We start from the raw sequence: 23,873 nt of genomic DNA on the forward strand, positions 1-23,873 counted from the left end.
CCAGCCGCTGCCAGCCCCCCCCAGCCGCGACAGCCCCAGCGCCCCGGGGCCCAGCCCGCGCGCATCTGCACTCGGCTCCAACGGCCGCTCACGCGCGGACGGGTTGTTTACTTCCTCTGCGGCGCGCGCCCGCTCACCCGCTCCTGCCCATCGGGCCCGCCCTAGCCGCGCGCGGGGGGGCGGGGCGCTCCGGAGCAAAGCCGGGCGGAGACAGCGGCAGCCGGGAGCGCCCGGCGGGCCGGGCTGGGCTGCCGATGGCCCGCGGCGCCTGCCCCTCCACCCAACGCCCCGCCTGCCATTTCACTCGCGCCGCCGAGCACACATCGCTGCCCGCCCTCGCCTCCCTTATCTGTGTGTGTGACACGCGGATTGGCTAACGCTCGGGCCTCTCACCCCCCTCCCGCCAGTCAGTGCCGGCCCCACCCACTCATCCGTCCCCAGCGCAGGAAACACCCCGCTAGATAGCGGCCAGACCGGGACTGTTGCCACCTCCCGTTGGCCTACTGCGCTGCCCATTCGCCAGATTCCCGCCTCCAGCGGACTGTCGGAGCCCGCCTCCCCACCGGCTTCATCCACTGACTGGCTGGCTGCGGAAGAGCCGGCGTTCTTTATTCGCTGCCCTGCTCTGCCACTCCGTCTCCCCGCCCGGCTGGTTCCCTGCTGCCTCCCTCGCCCCGCACGCCTCTGCACCGGGGGGGCTCCGCCCGCCGCCGGCTGGGGCCCCGCCCCCTCCCGGCGCGCGCCCCCGCCCTCCACGGGGTCACGTGATGTTTTCGCCGTGGTGCCGCCGAGGCCGCCTGCGTGAGTGCGAGTAGCCGGACGCGGCCGGCGGGAGGGTACGCAGACAGGCACCGCCAGGTACTGCGCGCTCCTCATGCGCGTCCCTCCGCGAGCGGTGCTTTCCCGGTGAGGGCGGATTCCAGCTACCGGTTCCCGTTCCCTTTTCCCGGCGTTCTGGACCCTGCCTGGCCCCTAAGATGGCGAGTGGGATGAATGGCCCGGGCGGCGGCGGCGCGGCGGCCGGGGGCGGCGAGGAGGAGCTGGGCGCCCGCCACACGGGAGGCGGAGCCGTGCCTCAGCAGGAGCCCGGCGTGCCCGGCGCGGTGGCGGCGACAGGCGATGGGGAAGCGGCGGCGGGCGAGGGCGTCCGTTGCCCGTCCCCCCAGCCTCACCACCTGCTGCTGCTTCTGCGGCGCTCGCCCAGCGCCTCCCTCTGCTCGGCGCCGGAGGCCGCCACCACCACCAGCCGTATCGTCCCTGCGGCGGGCCGCGGCGGGCAGCCCCCCTCCACGAGCCGTGGCGCCGCGCCGCCCGTCGCCGGGGAGGATGTGAGAAAGTGCGGCTACCTGAGAAAGCAGAAGCACGGGCACAAGCGCTACTTCGTCCTACGGGCCGAGAGCCACCTGGCCCCCGCCCGGCTGGAGTACTACGACAGCGAGAAGAAGTTCAAGAGCAGCTTACGGGCGGCGGCTGCGGCCGGTGGGTCCGCCAACCTCTGCTGCCCACCACCCAAGCGGGTCATCCCCCTCTACCAGTGCTTCACGGTTAGCCGGCGGGCCGACGCCAAGCACAAACACATCATCGCCCTGTACACCAAGGACGAGTACTTCGCCATGCTAGCAGAGAACGAGGCTGAGCAGGAGGCCTGGTACGAGGCGATCAGTGAGCTGATGAGCCAAAGCAAGAGGGGCTTCCTGGAGCAGGAGGACCATGCCGAGCAGCAGGTGGACGAGGATGACGAGCACTATGGGGCTGCCCTGAGGCCTGGCACTGTCTTCAAGGAGGTGTGGCAGGTCAATGTTAAACCCAAAGGGTTGGGACAAACAAAAAACCTTACTGGAGTGTATCGGTTATGTCTCTCCAGCAAGGCCATCCACCTTGTCAAGCTGAACTCAGAAGTGCCCTCTGTCCACCTGCAGCTAATGAATATTCGTCGCTGTGGACACTCAGAGAACTTTTTCTTCATCGAAGTGGGCAGATCTGCATCTATTGGACCTGGAGAGCTGTGGATGCAAGTAGATGATTCAGTCGTTGCTCAGAATATGCATGAGACTTTTCTGGAGACCATGAAAGCTCTAAAGGCCTTTGCAGAGTTCAGGCCCCGAAGCAAGAGCCAGTCTTCTGGTGGTGGTAGTGGTACCAATCCTATCTCTTTCATCACCACTAGGAGGCACTTGGGCAACCTTCCCCCTAGCCAGACAGGCTTGCAGAGAAGATGTAGAACTGAGAACGTTGCTGGAGGGACACCTCCTACCACCAAAAGCAGCAACCCCTATCGCTTCAGAACATCTAGTGAAGGAGAAGGAACGATGACTAGGCCTTTTAGGTCAGTGACTGGGAGTCTGATCCACCTGAATACTGCACGGATGAATTTGGGCCGGCAAGAAGGGAGTGGAAGGTATGTGAAAGCTGCTTTCAACTCAACTTATCATACCAGGTCTGCTTCACTGCCTGTTTCTCATTTTCCCTCCACTACAAGTCCCATCAGTGTTTCTTCTAGTAGTGGTCACGGGTCTGCGTCAGACATGTTGACGAGGCCTTCTAGCTCATCTGTTTGTGGTTCTCCAAGCGATGGAGGATTTATTTCTTCTGATGAATATGGGTCCAGCCCTGGGGATTTCAGGTACTTCCGGGTCAGGAGCAATACACCAGATTCCCTTGGAAACACACCACCCATCAGAGAGGAGAACTGTCTGAGTGAGTACATGTCCATGAGTAAGCAACAAACAGATGATGGCTCAAGAGATGATTATATGGAGGCAGAAAAGTGTTTCAGGAAAAGAACTTATTCTCTAACAAAACCAACTTCAGCAGTGCAGCAGAAGACTACACAAACTACAGCTTTGGTAGATGAAGATTCTGCAGGAAGTCATGGACGATTACTTTACTCTGAAACACCAAAATTGAGAGAGAACCATGAATTGGAGTACAATGACACTAACCTTGATTCTGTATGTAACCAAAGTAGGAGTAAAGCCAGGGATGATGGGTACATGCCAATGATGCCAGGAGTTGCATCTTCTCTATCCAGCAACAGTGATTATTTGCCAATGACTCCTAGAAGTATGTCTGTTCCAAAACAGATCAACAATTCATGGTCACCATCTCAAGTTGACTCCAGAGGATATATGATGATGTTTCCAAAGTCTGGCTCTTCACCTGTACGAAGTCCTTTAACTGGATTTAATTCTAAAGGAAGTAATGAGAAGATCATAAACAATGAGTATATGGATATGTCACCTGGTACTTCTGCTCCAAAGCACCCTGGTGATTCAAATTACATTCACACCAGTCCTGTTTCCAAAGGCTTTAGTTCATATTTTTCTTTGCCCCGAAGCTTTAAGGCATTATCAGGACAAAACAATGACCACAGCGAATATGTTCCAATGTCTTCACCTGGAAAACTCTTGTATGGTGGATCAGAAAACATAAAAGGAGTCAGCAGTGAGGCTCTGGCTAATGGCATCTCAAAATTGCCAGCAGTGAAAGGTTCAGATGAAGGACTTGTGCACAACAAGGTTACCAGGCCCACAAGACTCCCCCTGGGTACAAGAGGGAGCAATACTCTCCCAAGAATGTATGATCGTACAGTCCCACCTGAGCCCACCAGTCCTGGGGAATACATAAATATTGATTTTAATGAGAAGGCGAGTAACACACCGTATTCCTTGTCTGCAGAAGGGTCCCCATCATCTCTGGGCTCAAGTAGCGACCACAGACAGTCTCCACTGTCTGACTACATGAGTGTTGACTTGGATGTCCAGTCACCGAAAGCAGCGAAGGAGATGTCCAACTCTCTAACAGATATTTCGATTTATGGAGGTTCCAGTATTCCTAGAAACCAACCAAGCCCTGACTATGCTCGGCTTTCATTTGGTACTGCTTGTGTTAGCACTGCCAGTAACAGGACTGATGACTACACAGAGATGACGTTCAATCTGGCAGCAACTCCTCCTCGGCCATTTGCCACTGAATCTGACAATGGTGTGAAGATGGATAGTCCTTCTTCCATTGTTAACAGGCTGTGCATCGTTGATCGATACACTGGTAGCAGTAGCTTCTCTGTTCCTAGCTCTGAACCTCCTATGGGACCGAAAGTTATTCGAGCTGATCCTCAAGGCAGGAGGAGACACAGTTCTGAAACGTTCTCTTCAGCTGGGACTGTGACCACCTCCTCCTCTTTCTTCACTGATAGTAGCAAAAGACACAGCTCTGCCTCATTTGACAATGTTTGGTTAAAACCGGATGAAAACATTTCTGATGGTCAGGAAAGCAAAATGTCCAGGGATACCTCAACTGGATTTCAGAATGGCTTAAACTACATTGCTCTGAATTTACGTGATGATCCTATAAGCTGTGAGGCGAGTACTGCAGCGCCAACTTGCCATCTCCAGAATGGTACTTCAGGTTTGGACAGTGGAGCTTACGTAAGCATAGATTTCAGCAGATCCGATGGGCTGAAGTGTAACTCTACAAGAAAAGGTTTGTAATTTAAAAGCACTTTCCTTTCACGCTTGCTTAGCTGTAGGAATTAAATTCTCTGCTTAATACTGAAAGTGGCCTTCAGAGCTGGGTAAATGTTTTTTAGAGTCCTGTGTTATTCTAGTACAACCAGTTACAGCACAACATCTTGACTGCTGAGCAGCAGTGGAAGGGGATGTGGTACTTGGCCTGAAGTATTTCTGTGACTCGCCCGGGCAGTTAAGTGTTATCAAACTGGCATCTCCCTTGTTTTTTATAGCAGCATTTTGCTAGTATAAACATCAATACTATTTAATGTTGTGAATTCTTGTCCTGAGGTTATGATAGGCCTTTCTTTCCTTCACTTCTGTTTTTCTTCCCTTGTAACAAGATGACTCGTCTCTTTTTGGTATTCTGTAATTTGTGTCTTGGGGAAGAAAAGCTGAAAATTGTTAAATTTGGTTTAGACATGAAATTTGGGGCCTAGATCCATTTCTTTTAATGAATGTAGGTGAAATGCATGGGGTTTAGATGCAAATCAGCCCCACGCAGTTGAATTTTGGTTCTTTCCTTGAAGGCTCTGGCTTCAGCTGCCAGGCCTCTGGAGAAACCATCACCTGGTAGCTGGTCAAGGGTGATGGGGAGATTCTGCAGCTCAGGCCCTCCACCTCCACTACTTAGTATTGTCCAAAGAGCTGAGCTGTGCATTTTCCTCTGCTGTACGTTGGGATCAGATTTTGACATAGTAGATGAAGAATACCTGTAGTAGAGGAAAAGCAGGCTGTTGAGGATGTCTTCCAGGACTGAAAATTTGGAGAAAAGGCTGCTAGCTTTCATGTGATAAGTGGTATGACCCAGCTTAAGGTAATGCAGTTTGAGGTATGCATGAAAAATAAGTGTGTTGGTGGTGGTAAGAATATGGAGAAGAGGAGGGACACTCTTATCCCCAGGTTAAGCTCTCGTGGTGGGAGCAAAAACTAGTAATTAGGAGCGTTATGCATGTTCCTCTGCCTGAACAGCGTTTGTGCAAGTGCTGCTTTGCACTGTGACTTGGGAAGCATAATCCTTATTTTGGTGTTAGTGACCCACTGAACTCCTTACAGTAACACACCCACCCACAGAGAAAACTCTGTGTGTTGGAAATGACGTTTTTCTTTCTCTCTTGGCAAATATGTGTAGTCAATAATTGATGAGGACTAAGAGGAAATATTTAATTGCTGTTGGACATTGATACTTATCTACTTCTCTGTCAACAGAGGCAGGAAGGGGGTGGGCTGCTGCTGACATATTTTCACTTACAATCTTAAACACTGAAATGATAGGAGGTTTTTTGTGTAGTTTTACTTTAAAACTCAATGTCTAAAAAGAGATGGCATTGCAGGAGCTTAAAAATTGTGTAGCCTTTAATAGTGGAAGGTACAAGCCTGACTCAGCTTGCATGCCATTCGCAGTCTGGCAGCACTGCTTGGGGCTGCTCAGAAATGTGTGGTTTGCCTCAGTGGTTTTCTTCCCTCTACTTTGTTTTGTTGGTTGGAATCAAATTTAGAAGACGTTGAAAGTTGCCAGTCGGAGAAGTGCTTTCTTCCAAAGTTAGTCTTTCAGCACTTCAAAGATTTGTCTGCTAAGTGCAAGGCACGCTGATTGCTGGGGCTGGTTTCTGTGATTTGTTTGGTGTTTTTAAATAAAACCCCCAAAGACAGTAGAATTCCTACTCCATCTTAACTCCCCTCATATGACTAAAATCTGCATTATAAAGTAAAACTACTTATAAAACAGAGAGGGGGAAAAAAGATCAGAGATGGTTTCCTTTCATCTCCAGTGCAAATAGTACATTTTAAAATGTCCTTTCAGCTGTAGTGCAAATAGTAGATTTAAAAATATTTTTCAAGAGATGTGTTTACAAATTGTATTTATGTTAAATGTTTTGCTTGATACTGCTACAACAGAATGCTTTTGGCCCTGTGCTTGAGGGTTTTCCCCTGTCTGTTTCAGATTCTGGAGGGGCAAAAGACAGCTGCTGGTTTTCAATGTGAATTCCAGTTTCATTTCCATTTTTTTGGAAATTAAGCATACATTAAAGTGAAAGAAACTTGGTGCATAAAAACGTGGGCTTTGGCAGGAAGTTAAGCATGAGAATAGTAGGAGCCTAGGTTGGTGTTTTTCTAGTCCTACAAAGAAAAAAACCTGTTCCAGGACAAGGCCTAACAGCTTTATAGAAAGACAGCATGAAGAAAGAGGGCAGGTGGGCTGTGGGCATTGTTCACGTCTAGGTAGCTCATGAAGAAGTGGGCAGATTTTGGACCAGTCTGGGCTAAAAGACGCTTGCCCAACTTGTATCCAGTACTGTAAATTGGTCACATGTATTCGTTCCTTAGTAATACTAAGTTAAAATTCTTAATTATAAAGATACCAGTTTTCCTTCACATACTAAATTGTGTCTGAACAAGCGTGATTTTAGATGTCTGTGTTCTTTAAGCAGCTTATCAGTCTTTGCTTCAATAAAGCTTTTATATGAACTTAAAGTTTTTTATAGTGCAGAAAACTCTTTCACATTCCATTTTGAGTACTGAATGTGAAGCTTCACTCCTAAACCTCTTGTATCCTGGAAAGATGTAGTGTGCTGTTCTGTAATTGTTGTTTTTAATACTTTTGAAGAGTTGTAACAGAACTGAGTGCTGTCTTGTCTTTCCTTCCCCATCCCAGTCTTTGCCTGAAAAATATTGTGGTAAAATCAATTCTCAAGGAGGATATTAAGCAGATGCATTTACCCTTTTGTTTCTTGGAAAGTTACTCCATAGGTATTAAATCCTATCAAGTGAAGGGCTCTTCTCCACAAACTGTAGTTTTGCTGGAAGGAAAACACTTCTGAAAGTCTGGGGTTTTTTGCTGAAATTGAATATTGTGTTCTGTGTCTCAGCTGTGCTCTCCTGACTGCTGAAAGTGGTAGAGTGATTTTCAGTGCATCACTGCCCTCTCATAATTCCCAAACTACTTCTGGTTCAGGTTCACTGATGCAAAGATTTTTTTTTTCCCCTTTTCCATTCATGGCATGAATGGAGGAGAGGGGAGGGCACTAACTTGAAATGTACATGGGCCTAATTTAACTTTTAGGCAAAACTGAGGTCAGGTTTTCTGTTGATAATGATGATGATAAAAAGAACGTAAGATTCTGAACTGCAATGCTTGAAGTTGAAGAAGGTCATTAGCAAAACAGTTTCATCACAAAATTGTTACACAATATTGAAGCAAGCGGTTTGCTGCTTTGATTACATGAATCTGAGTCATGAAATTTTGTGCTAGGAGTACAGAACAGTAAAGCTACTTCAAACAGGGCTTAGCTAATGTATACCTTGTTATTGGACCTGGTAGAAACCGAGGAGGATAATGAGAAAGGGGCGGTAATAAACTGCATAATCGGTCCTGTATAATACAACTTTCTTCAGTCTTAATTAGAAATATTAAACCCACAGAGATACCCTGGACTCCAAAACCAAGCCAGGCTGCTCAGAGTACAGGTAATGTTCAGCTTAATATCAACCCACCTATTTTACACCCACTCTTAAATCTTATCTCTACCTGATATTCTAACACTATGGTTAGAGATTGTTTCAGAAGTTCTCTAATGTGCAGGATTATAATTTCAATGTTCCTCACCTTTTTAATCTCCTCCTAGTGCTAGACTGGATAAGAGTGTTGTGTACCCTGTGGTGAGCTGAGAGGAAGGAAAACAAGTACAGCTGTAAAGCAAAGCTTGTTTTCTAAATCGTCCAGATCCTTTATGGTAACTTGCACATTTCATATGCAAAATCTTGCAGAATATAATCAACAATATACACTTTGAGAAACTCAGAAGCTGAACATTTTAGCTATTACTAATACAGTAAATTACTGTTTTCGGGATACCAGGCAAATAACTGCCCATGTTTGGTTTCAGACTAGTGGTTTTTAAAACTTTGCTTCAAACTGAGTCTTTTTTGTATTGGCAGAGTACTTTAAGGCACAGGCCTGTTTAAAAATAGTTTGAAGAATGCTACTGAAGCACATCCCGACACTGCTGCGGATCCTGCATCTTTGAAGTAATGCTGGAATAGTAATTCTTGCTTGGGTGAGAAAATCTGAGACAATGAGAAAGAATGCTTGCTTGTAGATGATGTTGAAATACATTCAGAAATTAGCTTTCTAGGCTTCATACCTGTAGTTGCAGCTGATGATATGTCTTTTTTGGAAGTCTAAAATTTTCATCTGGCCCATGTCTTTTTTGGAAGTCTAAAATTTTCATCTGGCCCATGTCTTTTTTGGAAGTCTAAAATTTTCATCTGGCCCATGTCTTTTTTGGAAGTCTAAAATTTTCATCTGGCCCATGTCTTGTAGGTTAAAGCTCTGCTGCCTGACATGGAGAGTGCTGGGGGTAATCCAGTTCCAGCTGCTTATTTTGAAAGGCTTTTGGTGAAATATTTAATGCATTATGACCCTTCTGGTTTTCCCTCTACAATTGGACATGTTCCCATCCTCCCTTGCTGTCCAAGGTCCCCTTGTTGCTTTTGGGGAGGTGTGCAGTACTTACTCAGTCCTTCCAGTGGCTGTTTTCCAGCCTGGGATTACTGGAGTGGTTTGTGACTGGGTGTTTCTTTGGGGTTGTTTGTATGTCCAGTGGCATGTTAGGAGTAGGTAGAGTTAGGGTTTGTTTTTTCTCTGCATATGCTTGGTTTTTATGAAAGGATCTTTAATAACTTTTCTTCATACTGATTGCTGAGGGGAGGCTTTTATACTTCTAGATTTTGGTTGGTACTATAAAGAGCTTATAGTACTATGTCATACTGTGGTGTGTGTTTCTGTGCTCTGTGGATCTGTGGTGCTTCCAAGAACATGCTGAATAGGGTCCACTATGCCGATTGCACTAACAAGTTTTTTTTTTTCTTATCTACATCAGAAAATAAACTCTGCAGTTGTACTGTTGTGATCAAATATGGCCTTCTACAACTCAGAGGAAAAATGGAAAAGGCAGGTGACAGAGTCAAGCTCTGTGGAGCCTGAGGATGTGCTATTGCTGCTGTTTTGTCCTAAAAATGTAGCACTATCTTATGACTCATCCTTAAGTGGTGTGTTATGACTTGGCTGGAGAGCTGTCTTGTGGCCCATCCTGCAAAACTGCTGCTTGTCTTAATCTTCACGTTTAGCTTTTGCATATTAATAACAATCCTGTGATCAAGTTGTGGTGGTGTCTTGCAGGTTAAAGTGATGACTAGGGGAAAAAGGGAAAAGGATGATCTAGTTTTAATCAAGTCTTACATCTCTGTAAAGGTCACTCAGCTTACGGCTGGTTATGATTTAGCTGAGAACTTTGATCAGAAGGGATTTGTGACATACTTGAGGGCAGTGGGAAGACAAAGGTAAATTAACCTGACTCATCAAAGGCATTTCAGAGGTGTTGCCGAGTATCTTATCTAAGTGATCTTGAAAATATAAGTGTTTCGATTTATGGCGATTTTGCTTCAGGTGTAGCATTACCCCAGGAGCAGCAGTGCAGTAGACTGTTAGCAAGAATTTTCTGCCCTGGTTAAGTCATGAGCTTAAGGGCAAGGGTTGCTAATTGCAAAACATGGCTAAATTAACCGAAAGACAACATGATTGGATGCTAACGATTCAGACTGCTTGTGTGTGTGCATACCTGTGTGATGTGCACCAGTGATTTGTGAGTTAAGTGTTGGGTCTAATCTTTCTTAGTCTGAGAAGAAAGGGTTTTTGAAAGAGATGGCTTATGCTGAAATGAATACGGTTACGATTTGGTTATAATTCCAAGGTGATGATGCAATTTAATGAGTCAAGAAAATTTTAAAGTTAAAGAAAACTAGAAAATGACTGCAAAATGCGATGAGTGCATGTGTGTGCTGTATAGCGTATGTATATTATCAGTTTACCTAAACACAGAGGGAGTTACTGTTTAGGGATAAAATAGGTAAGGACAGTGTTTCTTTTTTGCTGGGGCATGAAAGGCTACCCTACTTGGATAAAGGTTTCCCTTTTAGAATAATGGGATTTTATGGAATGACTTAAGGATATGAAAATGGTTTTTATTATTTCTGAAAATCATGGCAAATGATGCCAAAAGGTACGCAAGAAATCTGGTAAACTTTGCTTCTCGATTTATTGAGGCACTAATGAATATCCTGCTTCTACAGAGAACAGTGTGATCCTGTTCTCATACCTGTGCCAAGCTAACTTGTTGTATTGTGGATGATTTCTTGCTGAACAGCAGAACTTCCCATATTACCTTTTTTGATGCTAGGTAGCCTGAATCTGAGTTACTTTTTGGAAACTAATGCTTTTCACACAGATATCGTGGGCTACAGGGGGTTTGGGGAGTTTGTAATGACAGTGAAGCACATGTGTCCTTAGATAGAATCATAGAACCCTTAGATAATTGAGAACCTATTGCATACTAGACCCAGAAGAGCTGTTAACCTGAGCCGTGTGGTGGCTTAGCTTGTGTGAAAACCTCCTTGAAGCTATGGATAGGCACTAGTGTTTCTGCTACTTTGTAGTTCTTCAGTTGAGCTAAAATGGTCAATACAAACCAGCAAATGGTCCCTAAAGGCTTCTATTCCAGTCTGGGCACCTCTGCTTTCCTGGTGTAAGTAACCAGAGCCTGTTAGCAAGTGGGTTCCTGAGGACATCCTTCAGCACAAGATGGATGCAGGTAAATCTGGAACAATGCAGTTTCTTCAGTCTAAACCAGAATGGGTTGAGGGGCCCAAAGGATGCTCTTTACTGCATGGATTTTTATTTTTTGGTATTGGAAGTTAGAAAAACTTGTAAGCTGTTTGGGTTTTCAGTAATAACATCTACTGGAGCTCAAACTTCTAGAATATTTGCTCCTCTTTACCTGAGACACTTTGGGACATATTTGCTACCTATATTTAACTCTGCTGTTTTTTTAAGGGGGTAGTGTGGATGAGTTTTTTATTTGTTTTTAGGACAAGGATGCTTTTAAATTGCAGATTATGGTGAACAAGATCTCGGTTAGAAATAAGCTTTAAAAATGAACGGATTTGACGTTGAGGTTGTTGAGACAGTATTACGTCAATGAGTCTGTTAATGACAGCTTGTCGCTGCAGATGTGATCTTCTTGTAGAACCTGAAGAGGTAGGCAGGATGGAGGTTCCCCTCTACCATGCCACAAATGTAAATGTGTTGGTCCCTGTCCTAAGAAACTTACAATTTAGAAGATGAAACTAAAGAGAGGTATGAAACTCAATGTGCTGGGGTGGAGAGAGAGATAAAGATCAAGGCTGCTACCATTGGTAGAGTGAAGATAAGAGCCAGCCTGCAGAGAGATAAAAGGCTGCTAGAGAGGAAGCTGGTAGAGGCACTTGGAAGGGTATGCACATGGCAGGGACTGAGGGAAGGTGGTGAGCTATAAATACAGTAGTTGTAATGGTTTCAATGACTTGAAAAGGATGAGGTAAATGTCAGAACACTGTCCAGGATATTAATCTTGGTAAGAGGAATGTGGGCCAACATGTATCTCTGAGTTAGGAGCATGTCCCAATGTTTACTTGTCCCTTTTAGATATGGAATGTGGATGATTACTCTTTTTTTTCCTTTCTGTAAGTTCATTTTTCCTGCAGCATGTTACTGGTGGCTTTGCTGCAAGCAGGGCTGCAGGAATGTGTACCAAAGCACAGGATCACCTTGTGCAGTGTTCCTGTCGCATGGACCTGCATGCTCTCTGTTCCTTGTAAGACTTTGCTCCAGAAGCAGTTAGGGAAATTCCCTGGCAATTCCTTCTTGCTGGTTCCTTTTTGCTTTTGGAGGGTTTTTTTAGGTGGCATCTCTGAGTTTCAGGCACTCTTCTAATACTGGGGAGGAAGCAACGGTATGTTTTCTGCAATCTTTGGACTTTGTAAGCAGTATGTCATGGGATTTAGAGTCCAGCTTTTAACAGGGAGGTCTGGATGGTACCTGCCCATCAGTGCTGTAGTGCTTCCAGCTGCTTGAAAGCAGCCTATGGAAACTAGACTGCTGAAGTGATAGCTTTAACAAGACAAAATTACTTCATTTCTGTGTTGGTAGATCAGGTTGAGCAGACACTGTAGTGGTTGCAGGTGAGTCTGGAAGTGGTGGCAGCAGTGAGGCTTGATTTGCTAAGGGTAGAAGTGATTGAAATATTAATACTGACATGTTCCACAAGGGAAACAACCAACAGTGTTTAACTCCTGTTTACTAAAACTTCTCTGTGTGCAGATGCAATTTAACTCTGTCCTTGTGGGCTCCTGAGCAGCTCCTGGAAGCTGAAGGCCCTATCTTTGGATCTTGTGCATGTTCTGTGGTTGAGACGACCTCATTTCACACATGCAATACACCACTTCTTCCTGGCATCAGCCAGGGCTTTGGGTCTCCTGCTATTAATGCAGGCTCAATGTAGTAATTAGAACATGCAAAAAATCAACGTGTGCTGCTGCTTGTGTGTGCTAGCAGGTGATGGCTGATAGGAAAGATTATTTTTTTATGCACAGGCACCCATGGGCAAAAGGTAGGGTTGAGGAGGGTGTAGCTGCTTGGTATGTGGCCATGTAACTTTCTGCCTTTGACTGTTATATGTCAGCAAAGGTGAAAGAAAAAGGTGGTGCTGAATGCTGGCTAAGGTGGTTGGGAAGAGCAAAGGGATGAACTGGAACAGGTGAAACTTCTGTAGAAAGGAAATACCAGGAAAGGTGACATGAAAAGTGGGGAGCTGTTTCCTTAGTCATGGTTGACGCTGTCCTTTCTCTTTGCTGTAACAATAGTTTTGCTCACTCAGAGACCTGTGCCTGCAAGCTGACACCATCCAACAGGGAAGAAGCAGGGCAGGTGCATGTGATACTTCCTCACAAACACACACCCAGCTCTGATTTGTTTACTTTGGTGGTGTTTTTTTTGTTTTGTTATATTTTTTCCCAGCTTGGGGGATTTCCTGAGTCTGATGTAGTTTCTCTTTTGTAATTCTTTATCGATCTGTAATCCAACTTCTTTTCTAGTCTCTCTGATCCTGTGTAAACTCCTTGTTGTCCCTACAGCAGCCTGTGGTCAGTCAGTACATGCTATATGCAGACCTCTGTCTGGCCGTTTTGGACCTTACTCCACACCAGCTTTGTTTGTCAGTCCCTCATTTGCGTGTTGGAAAAGATAAACCCTATCTTTTATCTCCATGCCACTTAGGATTGTGTAGATGATGTATCCTCCTCTGCCATACGCTTAATGTCCTGTCAGGTGCTTCCTGCGCTGCAGGCCATGCACTATGATATTTGTTATTTAGTTTCCTGATACCTCATCATGTTCCTCTGCAGGCTGAAGGGTCTTTTTTTACCTGGCTCTTCCTCACCAGGAAGCTCTTTCACACCTTTGAGTTTTGTGCACTACTCTGAAACTCTTCCAGTTATTCTGGGTCCTTTTTTTGATTGAAGGGAGTGGAATTGGGCATGCTGGTATTTGCTATGGCTCTTTTCTGTTTGTTTTCTAACAGTTCTTAATCTCCAGTGTGCAGCAGGAGCACAGGAAATATGTTCCTCCCTGTTGGCATTTCAGGGCTCCTAACCTTTGTCACGGGGCAGAGTGAACTTTAGCAGGTGGCACTGTCAGAAGCCGCACAAACAAGATTTTTGGCTAAAATTTACCTATGTTCTCTGCAGCTCGGGAGGTCAGTCATAGTAACTCACATGCTTGCCATGAGAGTGCTTTTGAAAAAGTAGACCTCCTCTTGATTCTTCTGAGACACAAACATCTGAACTTCTGAACGTTTTTCTAGTTTTGAAATGAAATTAATTTTTGGTGTAATAGAAATTTAGCTTTAAAAAAAACCCAACCCTACCTCCCCCCAAAAAAAATCAGCCCCTCCCCTCTTCCTCAAGCTCTTGTCAAGCTGTCCAGTGCAATTTGAGTTGGTGTTAGTCCCCTGCCAAAACAGCATGCAAGTGTCCTAATTCTAGGAATAGTATCAGAAATCAGGGAGCATGCATAAGGCCTTCCTAGAAAAAACACTGCTGTTTATTATTAATAAACAGCAAAAGCAGCCACTGTTGCAGGAGATAAGGCATTTCTGCAAAGTGAATAAAAAACATCTTAAAGCATGGGAGAGTTTTTAGCTCATGAAATTGCTGAGAGCTAAGAATAGTGGAGCCATGTTTTGAGTGAACAATTGTGGACGAAGATGACTTGTAAGAGCAACTTTATCTGCTCAATTTTAGAAATACAGCTTGAGGAGGAATCTGATTTACTGGCATGTGTAGTTGTTACAAATCGCTGTGTTTCAGTAGTTTATCCAGTGAAAAGTGGGTCATGTAGCAGGGTTTTTAAAGAGAAAAGTTTACTTTTTTGGCTGGTGGGAAGTTGGGAAAATTGTAGATGCAAAATACATTAATTAGCTCAACTTGAGCATCGTCAGTTTGTTGTTACATGAGGAAAGTACGTGGAATATGTGTTTAATGGTAAGCTTGTAATTTAACACATTTCCTAAATAAAGATGTTTTTCTGTGTCAGGGCCTAGTGTGGGTGATCCAGGTACAGTTACTGCCTGGGCAGTGGCCACAGCAAGTGTCAGTGCTGCTGATTTCTGCTTGCAGTCTTGGTGTCAGCGTGTGCAAATTAAGAGGGAACCCTGCTTTTCTCAAGTGGCACCGCTTGCCTCCGGCAAGGTTTAAAGCTACACCATTAAAATAAGAACTTGAAGAAATAGGACAATGTTTGTGTTAAGATTTGGGGGCGGGAGGGGAGTCTCACTGATTTGTAAAGAATGTATTTGGGGAAATTACCTCCCTCCTCCCGACCTCTGTGTGGCATGGAAGGCTTGAAATGTAATACCTGTCAGTCCTCCTCCTCCATGTCCTAGCGTCAACAACATGCTCTTGGGCACGCACGTTGTGTCCTGAGGTTGCGCTGGGATCTGGTGCTTTCCTGAACAACAGGAATATTGTGTGGCCATGTGCACTGAAATTCCAGGGCTGCTTTGCTGCTTTTGATCTGTGTAAGGCAGATTGATTCTGATTTCCCCCTAACCTGAAGTTCAGGAAATGAAGAATTTCAGTAGTGTTCTCCAGAAAGCATTAAGCTGTCTTAGTCTTGGACATGGAGATTTTAATAATTTAATTATCTTAAATTAATATCTTCTGTAAGCAAAGCTTTTACCCTTTTAGGAATCAGTTGCAGAATTATGTCAGCAAAAGCCTTTCCTGTAAAAGCACTTACTATGTAGGACAGATTTCTTTCTCCTGGTGTTTTAAAACCTCTCGGTTTGCTTCAAAGTTGCCTGACTTGGAGGACCTTAGTAACTCAGATGTAGGAATCAAAATGTGAATTGGATCTATTCTCATTTTCAAATTGGACACATTGGTTTTGTAATCTGATAAATTAAGACTGACCAAATCCTCTTCCCCTCATTTTTTTGTAAAACCATGCATTATATAATGCAGGTTTTTGGTTTCTTTGTGGGTGGGTTGGTTTTTTTGTGAAGAAGCCTGCAGAGCACTTTCTCAACAATTCCTTATTTTTAAACAAAAGATTTTTAGCAGTGGCATCATGCCCAACCTATTTTAAATATTTGCCCTCTTAGTTTCTCTTCTGCCCTTGCAAACCTTTTCCTTTTCCTCTGATTGCCTGTTTCTCTGAAAGGTTTGGCCAGCTGTGTGTGGGTTTATAGCCTGATCCCATTTGAGGCTGATGAATTTAAATAGAATTGTCTAATGAGGTGAACATTGTCTGAATCTTCTAAACTTTGCTGACGTATGTATTTTGAGAGGTGACGTGTGAAAATGTTGAGGTGCTTTCTGGACTTGTTTTCCATATTAAAATGTTCACAGAAAGTTGAATTTGTATTGTCAATATTCTGAAGCAATAGAGTTTGATTGTGAATAAAGACTGAAGCTTTTGTGTGCAATCTGTTAACTGAGCTGAAGTTTGAACAAACAGAAAAGCCCAGTGTAGGGTGCAATGAAAGCGTCAGAGAACAGTGTGTTTCTAAGGCTGCTTCAAAAATGCAGAGGCTTTTTCGAGTTCAGGCTTTTGCTGCTTGTTTTGTTGTTATCAGATTTCCCCTCCCCTTTTTTTTCTGGTGGACTGAGCAGATTTTCTTGGAAGAGCACGTGTCAATCCAGGAGCAGCTGTGTGTTTACACTGCAAGTTAAAGTTATCTTCAAAGTTGTCATATGTGATCTGGCCACTGAGTTTTATTTGGTGGGTCTTACCTTTTGAGAGCTCTGCTGGGCCACTTTGATGCACATTGTTCCTGCGGTCCTGCTGTAGTGAGGAATGGGCTCCTGAGTGCCCCACTATAGACACTGTGGGAGGGATGTGCCAAGACCTCAGTCCTGTCTTGGATTCCAGAGGAATTTTTACAAGTAGTTAAGTTTCACAAGTTTGTTTCTGCCTTTTGTGATACTGATAAGTCTTCACATATATAAAAGTTTGTATATGTAGAAAATGCTTGATGCTTTTATCCCAGAAAAGAGCTGACAACTCAGGGCATCAGTCAGCTGTACTGCTCCAACGGCAATACTGAAATTTCCAGCTTTAATAAGGGGATTAGTGAAGTGGTGACAAGCAGTAACTCCATGTCTGAGAGACTCAAGGCTTTAGGGAACAGTTATCAGCTCTGTAGGTAATGTTCACCTGAAGACTGTTTATTCAGGGTTCTATTTTAGCTTTAAAAAGAAGCGAAAACATGTTAAAGTACAACTTGGGGGAGGGTGCACATTAATGAGACCTTGTTTAACAAGAACAAGGTTTTGGGGAGGCAGCATCCTGCAGGGAGGTCCTGAGCTTGTCTTGGTGTAAAACTATTTGATCCGAACTTAATGAGGATATTTTCTTCCAGTGTCTTATAAATGGATCTCCGTTAGTCTGGGCTCAGATTAGTTACCTGGTGAGGTTGCTTTGGGATTGATAGTTTTGCTGCCTTTGGAGTTAAAGAATTGTTTAAGAATCATACTTTGGAGTTGAGCCAGCGTGCTTTGGTTCTTGGACTCGGTTGTTTTTTAGTTTCTCCTAAGCTGTTCCACTTCCTCTCCCAAGTATCTGCAGTGTAATTTGGCATAAGTTTATGAAAGTTTTCAAAATATTTCAGGTGTAAAGACTTCAGTTCTTCCACATGGAATTGTCTGGTTCAAACGACTGGACCTTTCCTCTTCAAAATGTTTTGGGGATGTGCTGGGAGAGATTAGAATAACTTGTCCAACAGCTTTCAGGTGTGCCTTGTGTGTGTTAGGTGTGGAGGAAAAATGTCCTGACAAAAGCAGAGAGAGTTTTTGAAGTTCCTTTTATGTAAGCTTGCAGGTCCATAGCAAGGAAAGGGTGGGGGGATGCTGGCGAATGTTAATTTTTACTGAATGTACGTTTAATAGAGAAGCTGTAAGTGCTGTGCTGTTTGACTGGCATGCATTGTTGAGGTGTGATTCAGTGCGTGCTGTGGTGCATGTTTTCATCCTTTGGTCCTACAACAAAATAGTACTCTTCTAAAAAGAGTAAGTTAATTCAGCAATAACAGCTTCACTTGGCTTTTGTGAAAGCAAAGGCATCACTAACCACACCACACTGTGTAACAAGCAGTAGCTTTCTGTAGTGATCTTAAAATGTCTGTGAAATAATACAAATGGAGAATCCTGAGCTGCGGGTATATTTTGACTGCCTCTTCCTTGACTTGTGGAAAACCAAGCTACTGTACTTATGAAATCACTGTGTGTTTGGAAAACGAAACTCAGCAAACCAGAGTTTGGGCTGTTTGTGCAGGGTAAAAGGAGTTTCTTCTGAAGTTGAAGGACCTCTCTGTACTGCTGCACAGCCTCCAGCCTTGCCATGGTCTTTGCCATTCTTTGCTGAGTGCTGGGGCTGTCCCTGCCGCAGTTATAGGGGCAGGGCTGCTCGGTGCAGATCACCTGAGCTTTGTTCTTACTTCCTTTTCTTTCGAAGGGATGGTATTTTTAGCTGGATAGATCAGAACTTCTTTAATTTCGGGTGGAGCTTGTGTGTGCATATTTCATGAATGGTTATGTAAGTAAACATACAGGTTTGCATCGTTATGCATAATGCTGGCTTATTCTTTAGACGGCCACGTTTTCTGCAGCATGTTCAGCTTTCTTTAGCAATGAGACTTAGCTGACTTCCTCGAAGCCCTGCAGAGGAGCACAGGCAGGATTAAGCTCCATAGCCTCTTACTGTGTTCCAGAGAGCCATGTTGCCATCGCCATGCTTTATGATGAAGTGTCCCCAATCCTGCAGCTCTTCTTGGTGGCAGTGAGATGTCCTGGAGCAGTGAGAGAACTTGTACTGAGTGGCTTTGAGAGGGGGAAAAAAGTAGGCTATGCTCAGTCTTTGGAAAATATCAGATACAAACCTCTTCTGCTAGCTGTTGGTTCTTAGTGAGAGCAACCTGTTGTTTCCTTCTTGTAATGCCAAGAAAACAGATCCTGCAGACGTGTAACTCAGACCTTGAAGAGAAGGTGACCAAACCCACCTGATTGCTAGAAGGCAGAGCCCTCAATCTTGATTGAAAGGACAAAAGTGGTGGAAAAGTACAGCTGACCAGGACTGGGAGACAGTGTAAGCCAGTGATTTGGCTGATAGTGCCCTTCCAGACTGAGAATTAGTGTTCACTTCGGCCCTGTTGGGAGTGGAGGGAATTTTGTAGTGAGCTGAGCAATGACTTTTGGTTCTGTCCCTCAGTTTGTGTTTGCACTGCTGCAGAAAGTGTTCACATCCCCTTGAGTTTCTCTGCCAGGGACCTTCTTTGTTGCTCTTACCTTGCTATGTGCATGGTTAATTGCAGCGCTGCCTTTCTGATTTGGGGTTGTCCTCTCTCCTTTTGCCATTGCTGCACCCCAAGTCTATCTCCCTGTAATAGAAGTACGTATTTCCTTCCCCTCCTTTTACCAAGCACGTTGTTTTGCCTTTCCTGCTGGTTTGAATCCCTGGGTTTTGCTGAGAGCGGTAAGGGTGGCTACCTGCTTCCGTACTGTGTGCTACCTTCTAGGGAGGCATTCCCGAGAAAGGGAAAACTATACTTTGAGGTGTTTCTTATTAGAACTAAATTAAGCTTTTTCCTGAAAAGTCGAGGATAGGGCACGCAGCTGTCATGACCTGCCCCTCCTTGTTTGGAGTTGGACTCGCAGGGAGTGTTTGTTTTGCAGCTCTGTACCTGCTGTGAATGGGAGTGTTGGCCACAACTTTAATTACATCTGAATGAGCAGAGCTGCTCTACATCCTGCTCAGAGGTGCACTCTGTGAGGATGGAGATCCCTGTAATGGAAAGGGGTGAAGACGGTTAGGGACAGCTGTAAGCTTGGGTCCTTTCCCATGCTGCTTGGGCTGGCCGTGCTGTGCTGGCTGCTGCCCGAGTTGCTCTCCAGCCTACACGTGTCAGCTTTGTGGTGGCAGTAACTCTCTTGTTCTCACTTCAGGCTCTGCAGTTCTTCCCCCCCCCTCCCCCCGGCTCAGGATTTCTGGTGTCTGGTAGTGTCCTGTGTTCTGCATTCAGCAGCTGCTGTTCCCACCATGGATGAGCTCCATGCATTCTCCTCTCTAGAAAACATTTTTTTCCAATATAAGTTGCATTTAAAATGTTACTGACTCTTTTTATTTTTTTCCCTTTCTTCCCCCCTCCTCAGACTGAGCATTGCCATGGAAACCATTGTTGGACAGAAGAGTTTTGTGCTGGTAACTCCAGAAACTGTGTGGTGCTTTTGGAAGCAAAGCTCAGCTCCAGTCGGCTACTTTCATTTCCACCAGCACGGACATGGACACACATCTTTTTCATTATTTTTTTTCATAGACATCAGCTCTCTACAGATGAATTAAGTTGAAATGAGATTTTTTTTTTTTTTTCATAGCTGTGCTTTGGTGATGGAATTTGGTCTTTCACGTCCTATCTATCTGGGAGGCAGTGTGAATGCTAATAAGACATCCTTGTGTGCTCCTTTCTTCCTCCTGCCTCTCCTGTTAATTCTTTCTTTAATTTATATTCTAAGAAGTCAAAGCTGGTTTCTGATTGTCTGTTTAACATGGGGTTTGCTTCTTTGGTACATTAACAAGTGGTTAGCTTAAAACATGTATTGTTTAGAAATATTTGGGCAGTTAAGGATTTTTTTCAGGTGGCTGGGCAGAAGGAGGGATGGAGAGGTGCACATTGGCTTGAAGGATGAACCCGAACAGGTCTGAGGAGGAGAGACCTCTTCTGCCTTTTTTTCCCCCCTTTTTTTGTGTTGTGTTATTTTATTTTTTGGAAAAAAAAAGGTTTTGCTTTTATGGTACAAGAGGTATTTCTTAATCATAGGGTAGGGTACTTTAAATCAAATGTCTGTCAGAGCTTAAACAGCAGTCTCTTTTTTTGCTCAGAATTTTGGTGTGTACAAAAGTAGGATTAATGGGCTGGTTGTCTTGTAGGTTGTTTTTGGTTTTACCCTCAAGATACTTGTTTATAAATACGAATTGTGTAAAATGAGGTTTTTGTTCCTGCATCCAAATGGAGAATCGCAGAGTTGTATCCAGCGTTTGTGACTTCTGCATTATACTTGTCAGCTGTAGCTTTTTAAAGGGAAACCACCCTAATTGATCTTACTTTCAACTAGAGTCCCATTTTTAATTGTTTGGGACTGTTTCTGTTGTTTCTTCTTGACATACATAATGGGAAAAAAACCTGAAGTGTTGGCTCATCATTTGTCTTTATCCCACTTAGAGAAATGTGAACAATGGCTATTTGACATTTTTCAAATGAGCCCTGAGTTTTCTGCAATTTAAGTGCTTCACTCTTGTACTGGAGGTTGTTTTTTTTGGGGTTGAAATGAGTTTAGGTTTTTAACACTGCTATGAATTTAAAGAGCATAACACTAGTCATTGGTACATGCGATGTGTAATAACAGGCACTGACGATTGAGAAGGGGTTTAGAAGTGGTACACAAATCCTCATGCTGTACTGCACCACACAGCTGGTAATCCTCCTCATTGTATATTGTACAACTGATCTGTCAGGCCGCCTCACCTCCAACACATAACCTTTCAGTTGCTAGTGCAGATGGTGTAACAAATTGGGCACTGTCAACCCAGGTTGCTCGGTGATGTGTAGCCAGATCTGTTTTTGAGTAGTACTAAAACATACCTGTCACTAAAACATGGAGAGTTTTGGTTTGTTTTGATAAAAAAAAATCACGGTACCAATCAGTTTACACAGTGTCTAGCCACAGGGGAAACCTGTTGCTCCAGGGTTTAAAAGCACAGACCTGTTTTCCATTCTGAAGAGAAGTTGAAGTTGGTACAGTTACTTGTTGCTGCTAAACATACAGGAATTGCAAACAAGACCACTCTTACAGACCACGATACTGTCTGGCCATATAGCTTTTGTTTGGTCTCGTAAATGAATGATGCAATATATGGACAGCTTTTTATAAAGCTTTACATCTTTTCTAAGAAATCAAAATTTGGATGAAGCTAGTTCTAAACATTTAATGTGAAAGGAAAAAAAAGAGGTTGTTTTGAAGAAATTTGTTACATACTTCTTTCATATTAGGTCCCTGAGGCTGCCATTGTACAATATACAGCACTGATTTAATAAATGCTGAATAAATAAGTAAATGGGTAACCTCAAGTGTAGTGGTACAAATACTAATAGGTACGGCATAATAAATATGCAATCTTTTTGAATCTCTTAGTTTACAGCAACTAATTTATTCAGTATTGTGCTGGAAGAACATTTTCAGATGATGTAAAACATATCACTATATATACTACCTTCCAGCTACCCGTTTATGCTGCTGTATAGTACAAAAATACCAATGATAGAACAATGTTTGTCCTGTAAATTTAATTTGATATTGGACAGTTATTGTCTGTACAAAACTAAAACATATATGGTCGAAACTGTTCATTATATTTGCTATTTCTGCTCCACAGATCTGTTATAAAGTCGAGCTGATTGATCTGGCTTTGTCTTCCATTGTAAATATTGTTCTGTTGTTTTCTTTGTAAAACACATCGCGTTTGCGGTTTTGGGAGACTGGCTTGAAGCTCTGTATAGTGTTTATATTTATCTGACTTGGCTTTCCATAGAGCTACTTGCAGTAAATAGGTGTTCATGTAGCTCCGTGTCTGCCTTTTATTTTTAAACAAACTTCTGGGTTGTTTTTCAGTCAAAAGTGCATTTCCTCCTGCTGCGGCTGCTTCCTTATTAAAGTGGTTTTGTCACCCTGTCTCCCTGAGGAGCTGGAGAAGCATTAGCGTATTTCTGGGGAGCAATTCCCAGCCTGCATAATTTTCTTTGCCAATCAGTGTAAAAGGTAACATACAGCCAAAAAACCAGGAGCTTTCCTTGTCAGAGATTCATAGTGCTGGCAAACAAGGTGAGTTAATAAATGAATGAAAAGGAAAAAGAAAAAAAATCATTGCCTAATACCTCCTTTTCTGCTTTAAACGATTTATGTTTTTGTTCAGATCTTTGTTTGTGACTGAGTTATGGAAGTTTGATCTAAATGTACTGGGGGGGGGGGGGGGAATTTTTAGCAGTGTGGTATCAAATAGGTTCCTATTTAAGACCTGAAGGTGGACAGGAACAAGTACAGCTTCCCAGTTTAAGTTTCGTAGTAATGCTTTAATTTGATATTTGTTAAATAAGGAGTCTGTATGTAAAACCTAAACCCACAAAGACATCATTTCAGGTAATGCATCCACTTGGAAAATAGCAACAAAAGGTAGTGCCTTTTGAGATCCCTTTCTGGCAGGAGCGGATACATCAGTAACTCTCTGGAAAACAACTCCACGGAGGTAAGCCTGTGTGATCTCCATAACTGTGGGTGATTGCTGTGGAAAGTCCTGGCTTAGATTTTCTTTGGAAAGATTCTTCACTCTATTACCCAGAATAGTGCATAAGATCAACTAACTCCCTGTAGAAGCCAAGGTTTCCTCAAATGAATCAGTGCCCTTACGCAGGGCCTCATTTTATAGCATGTAGCCTGTGCTGGGAAGAGAAAGAGAACAGTGCTGCTCACACATGACAGGAGCAGCCCTACCAGCAGTAAACAAACAGGGAAAATTATCCAAACACGGTGAAGACTTTAGCAATAGCTTCCCACTAACTGCTGTAAGAGACATCTGACTGAATGTGTCATTGGATTTGAAATGGGTGACTGCTTGAGGGCTTAGAGGGGAGTGGGAGACAGTTTTTGAAAGCCTTTCGGGTGACTCATTCACAGAACTCTGTTGCTACTGAAGCTTGGTGAAAGCCCTCAATTTAAACCAGAAAGCAAGTTAGACTTCTTATCTGGAGTCACTAGAATCCATGTTAACAGTCTTTGCTTTGAAATACATTGACCACTTCTGATGGACCTGGCCTCGCACCGAATGATGTGGTACTGGAAATGAGCAAAGGACTGAGAAGTTCACAGCGGAGAAGGAAGGACCTC

The 23,873-nt window shown here is 44.0% G+C and overlaps 1 protein-coding gene across 1 annotated transcript; it reads left to right on the forward strand.

The window, feature by feature from the left end:
- The first annotated feature begins 740 nt into the window (after positions 1-740).
- On the forward strand, positions 741-22,554 carry IRS4 (insulin receptor substrate 4). The gene is given in 4 exon segments (XM_064159437.1): positions 741-1,683; positions 1,686-1,734; positions 1,736-4,482; positions 20,091-22,554. Coding segments are annotated over 4 exon segments (3,507 nt in total). The 5' UTR covers positions 741-977; the 3' UTR covers positions 20,096-22,554.
- Positions 22,555-23,873: the final 1,319 nt, after the last annotated feature.

Source organism: Pogoniulus pusillus, chromosome 19 (assembly GCF_015220805.1).
Source record: "Pogoniulus pusillus isolate bPogPus1 chromosome 19, bPogPus1.pri, whole genome shotgun sequence".
NCBI lineage: Eukaryota > Metazoa > Chordata > Aves > Piciformes > Lybiidae > Pogoniulus > Pogoniulus pusillus.